This window comes from Pantherophis guttatus, chromosome 4 (genome assembly GCF_059756535.1).
Source record: "Pantherophis guttatus breed Tessera chromosome 4, ASM5975653v1, whole genome shotgun sequence".
NCBI classification, from domain to species: domain Eukaryota; kingdom Metazoa; phylum Chordata; class Lepidosauria; order Squamata; family Colubridae; genus Pantherophis; species Pantherophis guttatus.
Window position 1 is genome coordinate 45,482,871 of NC_142066.1, and position 5,269 is coordinate 45,488,139.

General features: G+C 39.5%; 1 protein-coding gene across 1 annotated transcript; it reads left to right on the top strand.

The window, feature by feature from the left end:
- The first annotated feature begins 4,702 nt into the window (after positions 1 to 4,702).
- Positions 4,703 to 5,110, top strand: LOC148114078 (uncharacterized). The gene has a single exon (XM_087893663.1). The coding sequence runs from the start codon at positions 4,703 to 4,705 to the stop codon at positions 5,108 to 5,110; it is 408 nt and encodes a 135-aa protein (XP_087749789.1).
- Positions 5,111 to 5,269: the final 159 nt, after the last annotated feature.

The window sequence follows — 5,269 nt, forward strand, 5'->3', positions numbered from 1 at the left end:
TGCGATCTTCTATGGACTTCTCCCTGAAGGCTGTGCATTTTAGGAGAGGATGTGGTTTCTGGTGTAGAAAACACTTCTTACCAGGATCTCTGATCTCCGTTTCTATGTGAGAGGAGCTGGCAGACCGATGAAGAGAATCTGGAGGAGTCACCTTAGTTTTGTGGACTGCTACTGGAGGCTTGTGAAGATTACATTCCGAAGGAGCAGCCCATGACAATGTGAAGTGAATGCTAGGATCATTTTTTGTTTTAGCTTGTTGGCACACAAAGTCCACAAAAACTTTTTTTTAAAAAAAAGTTTGTTTGTTTTTATACACAAACACACATACAAACATACAATGTATTTTTTCTAGACAGAGTATTTGGCCGATTCACAAATTTAAACAGTTTTTAGTCATTTCAACTAAATTTACAATTTCTGTACTTCCTTTTTGCCACGATATTTATTCTCATCTATTTTTTTAAACCAATATTACCGTTCATTCTCATATCTAATCTTAACAAAATTCAATTTCTCCCTTCTATGTTATACCCTTTCAATTTAAGATCTCACCTAATATGATTCCTAATATTTCCTTATTTTCCTTTATTATGCTTACTGATATTTCCCATTGCCATCTATTTTTATATCCATCATCAAATTAATTATAAAATTAATTAATTATGTGGTGTTACAATCATTGATTTCTTATAGGAATAATAAACCCAATTATTTTATAACATACGTTTCCTTAGGTAATACAATCCAACATTTTGGTATAAATCAGTTAGTTATATAACTATCTTTTTTCTTTGTATATTAATCATAAACCAAATAATTTTCCCCATATGTTTCTTTATATAAATTCCAAAAATATGAACATGAATATTCTCATTATTTAACCATCTTTTCTCTTTACATGATAATAATAAACCAAATAGTTTTCCCCATATGTTCCTCCAAACCACAACTTAATCATTTCTGCTTTCACCACAATATACAATTAAAAATATTTCAATTATTACAATTTCCCTAGTTAAATTTAAAAATGTTCTAGCTGTTATCCTCTAATCATATAGCTTTCCCCATATATTTCTCAAAACCACAACTTAGTCATTTCTACTTTCACCACGTATACCATTAATGGTATTTCAATTATTACAGCTTAAACTTATTCATATTTCTAAAAACTTATCATTATCTAAGTTTTTAAAATGCAGATTAAAAATGTTCCAATTATTATTCAATTCATTTTTACAATCATATAATTTTCCATTCTTTCTTGCTACAATTCATATTTCAATTCTAAGCATATATAGCATATTCCTCTTTCATTTCTTTCTCCTTTTCTCCCTTTTCCTTTTCGCCTTTTTCTTTCACCTTTTTTTCTTTTGAGCTTTAAAATCTTGAACTCTCCTGTATTGCCCTATATTGCCCTATATTTCCCAATGTTTCCCATCTCTTTTCTCTTTTTCTTGTTTCCCCACTGCTTCTGTATGATTACAGAATGTAATCATTCTGTATTTCAAAGTCCTGGACTCTTCTATTTTGCCCTGTATTTCCTGCTGTTTTCCACCCTTTTTCTCTCTTTTTTATCTTTTCACTGTTAATCCCAGGGTAATAATTTAAGTTTTTTGTATTCTTTCTATTCCACCCTTCTTTCCTTCTTTGTCTCTTTACACCCTCTCTGTTTTTTCCATTGTTAATCCCAATGTAATCCCTAAAAGCCTCCTTTTTATTGTTACTATCCACCTATTCAATTAATTTTCCATAATTAATCTCATTGTCCATAATTAAACTTCTTCTTTATTTTCAATCTCTGTGTCTTGCTTCTCCGTCTTTGTTTCCTTGTCAGTTTGAGCATGCTCTATCTCAGTATTTGGGTCCTCAGGTTTCGATTCTCCATGTAACATTGTAATTGTTTCCCTTATTTCTGTTTTCCATGACGAGTACATCATTTTCATCATTTCTCTAATTTCCTGCACCATTTTATTCTTTCTGGGTTGGTATTATTCCAATTTTAAAAGTTTTGTTGTATTCCTTTTTTTCCCCCCAAAATCAAGCCGCTTACAGACAAAGAAATCCTCCTCAAAAGTTCTCATGGCTGTTATCACTAATGACCTTACTGAAAATGATGGAAGCGCCCATCAGCAACGGGGATTTCATCGCAAAATTCCAAGGCCTCCTAGAAAACCATGGAACAGCGATGAGTGCCCAGGAACAAACCCAAGAAACCACTAGTCTGGTAAAGGAAAGGCATTCCCTCACAGAGGTACCGAACATAGACGAATTCACTTTCATGCCACTTTCCCGGTGGCCATCTTGGAATGGCCAGCAAGCAATAGAAAGCCGGGATTTGAACTTAATGGCACAAACCAGCCAGGGCCCTGAAACAAACGAGGGACACCCCAAAAATGACTACGAGGAAAAAATCCAATGTAACAGGAGCTCGCCTACCGAGCTCGAAGTAGAAAGAACCATCGAGACTCTAGCGGCAGCGTTTGGCTCCGCGTTCAAGCCTCCCACGCCAGCCAAAAGCCGCAAAGAAAACCCTGGAAGCCAGAGGGACACCAGAACAACCACCGACAACGAAGCACCTAACCTACCACTACCCAGAGAGGCGACACACTTCTGCGACAAACAAAGAACACTGACCAACTATAGACTAACTACGCGGCAGGACTCGAATTCACCACCCCACCTACTACCGGAGCGAAACCCAAGAAAAGGAAACCAAGCCAGCTACTTACCCGTCCTACGACCACCACCGGGCTTCTCCACACATCCAGGGGCCATCATCCATGGACCAGAACCCACCGCCTCCATCATCGCTACCACCACTGCAGGACTGCCGGGTTCCAAAAGTCCTCAATCTATGACGGCTATGCCGCCACGACTCCTGCCAATCTTCGGCAGGGACCCAGCCACCCAGCAATGACTTCCGACATCCAGCGCTGATTCCAGATGCACCAGGGGTGAGTCCAACGTTCCCCTGGCAGGCCTGGGCCTAGGCCTGGGAACTGCAGCCGCGAGCTCCTCACCCAATGACTTCCAGCACCAAATGAGCTTCGCGCATGCCCAGTCTTCACCTACAGAGAGAGGAAAAAAAATTGACTGACAGTTTCTTTTGCATTAGCTCAAGCATCCCATTGCCTTACTGTGAGTTTACACACATCCTGGACCATGGACAGCTACCCTCAGTAAGTAATTATTCAGACAATTCTGGGACAATACCTGTTAATTTCCCAAAATTACAAATAGATGGAGGAAATCTTTTAGAATGGAGCCAGCAGCTACAGATTATTTTCTTTATGAAAGAAAATGTACTCTTTTTAATTTCCAAACCTCCAAAAAGGCCTTGGTCATTTGAGATTGACTGTATCAATCACAAGGCATTTTATCTATTGTTAACCAGTATTCCACCCACTATGTATCCTAGCATAGGTAACAATTTAACTGTGTATGAGGTCATGCAAAAATTATATGGTTTATTCTATAGCCAGTTGAGAAAGAAGGGAGAAAAGATATCCAAGAGGTTAAAGTTCATGGGGTATGAACCAGGAACGAAAGGTTTCAGGTTCGTAGACTGCAACAACAAGTTTGTCGTATCCAGATCTGCGGACTTCCATGAACATTCAAACTGGTCAAGGCTTCACTTTAACAACATTCTCATTGGCAGGGACACACACGCACGTAACCAAAGAGATGAGGAAATGATCACAGAAAAGGCAAAGGAAGCCAAAACACACAAACCCGAACATCACGAAATAAAGGCCAAGGAATGGAAGGAAGGACATCCCACCTTGAACTTGGACAGCCTTACAAACAAAAAAGCTGAGTACATGCATGAAACAGATACACTCCCAGACAGGCCAGTCAGGGCAAGTAGGAATAGATTGCCAAAGAGACTCGAAGATTACGTTATGCCTATACATTCCAACAACCCCACACCAAATTACTATGAAGAGATACTCAAGCTTCCCCAGGAAGAGAGAGAAAAGTGGGAACAAGCCATGGAAAGAGAAATGGAGAGCCTCAGGGACCTACATGTATACTCACCAGCTCAAGCACCAGAAAACAAAAAACCAATAGGAACCAGATGGGTGTTCAGAATCAAGACACTGGAAAACAACAAAGCACTATACAAAGCGAGGCTGGTCGCACAAGGATTTGCCCAGAAGTATCCAGAGGACTACACAGATACCTACTTGCCTACAGTCAGGGCTGAGAGCGTCAAGAGTGCACTAGTAATAGCCACTATTCTGGGATTTGAACTATTCCAATTTGATGTGCAAACCACATATCTCCATGCAGAATTGGACAAAGAAATCTACGTCAAAGCCCCACCAGGATACAATGAAGAAAAAAACAACACATGGCTTCTGAATAAAAGTTTATATGGACACAAGCAATCAGGCAAGAGGTGGTACTAGCCAAAGCCCTCAACTCTATGGGCTTTACCGCCACTTCAGCTGATAAATGCTTCTTTATAAAAAGAGAAAATGATTCATTTGAGGGCATCCTTGTCTATGTGGACGATATACTGTACATAGGCAAGCAAAAAGACAAATGTGATAAATTTGCCACTGAACTGGGGAATCACTTCTCATTAAAATCACCAGGAAATATAGACAAATACCCAGGGGTTCAAGTGACCAAGACCAACAAAGGCTTCTGACTCTCACAAAAAGAAAAGATTGTTGAACTTTTGTCAAAATGCAATATGTCAGAGGCGAAGCCCAGTGAGACCCCCATGCAACCAGACTTTCTAAAAAGTATGTATGATGAGTCTGAACCCTTCATTGACAACAAACTGTACAAGTCTACCATAGGATCGCTATTATACATAGCCAATTGGACTAGACCAGACATCGCCCTGGCTGTCAATCTACTATCCAGGCACGTGAGCAAGCCTACATCACACTGGGATGCCATCAAGAGGTTGCTCAGATACCTCAAATACAGAATCAATGCACAATTATGCCTTGAACCAGACCTGTCCACGAAACCAAAGCTGACCTGCTATGCTGACGCTGATTGGGCGGGAGATACCAAAAGTAGGAAAAGCACTTCAGGATATGTGCTCTTCCTCAACGGCAGTCCTATTCACTGGTATACAGGAGTTGAATGAATCTATATTGATTCATTCCAGGAATCAGTGTTGCTTTCCTTTATATCACACACAAATACTTTTACCTTTTACCTTCAGCAAGAAACCATGGCTTCATTATAGGTAAGTGGTGAATTGTTTGGAAACTGATTTTTTTTTCTGTTTTTCTGTAGATCCAAA

Coding starts and splice junctions, on each gene's coding strand:
- LOC148114078 (XM_087893663.1), top strand. CDS start 4,703: ATGTCAGAGGCGAAGCCCAGTGAGACCCCCATGCAACCAGACTTTCTA.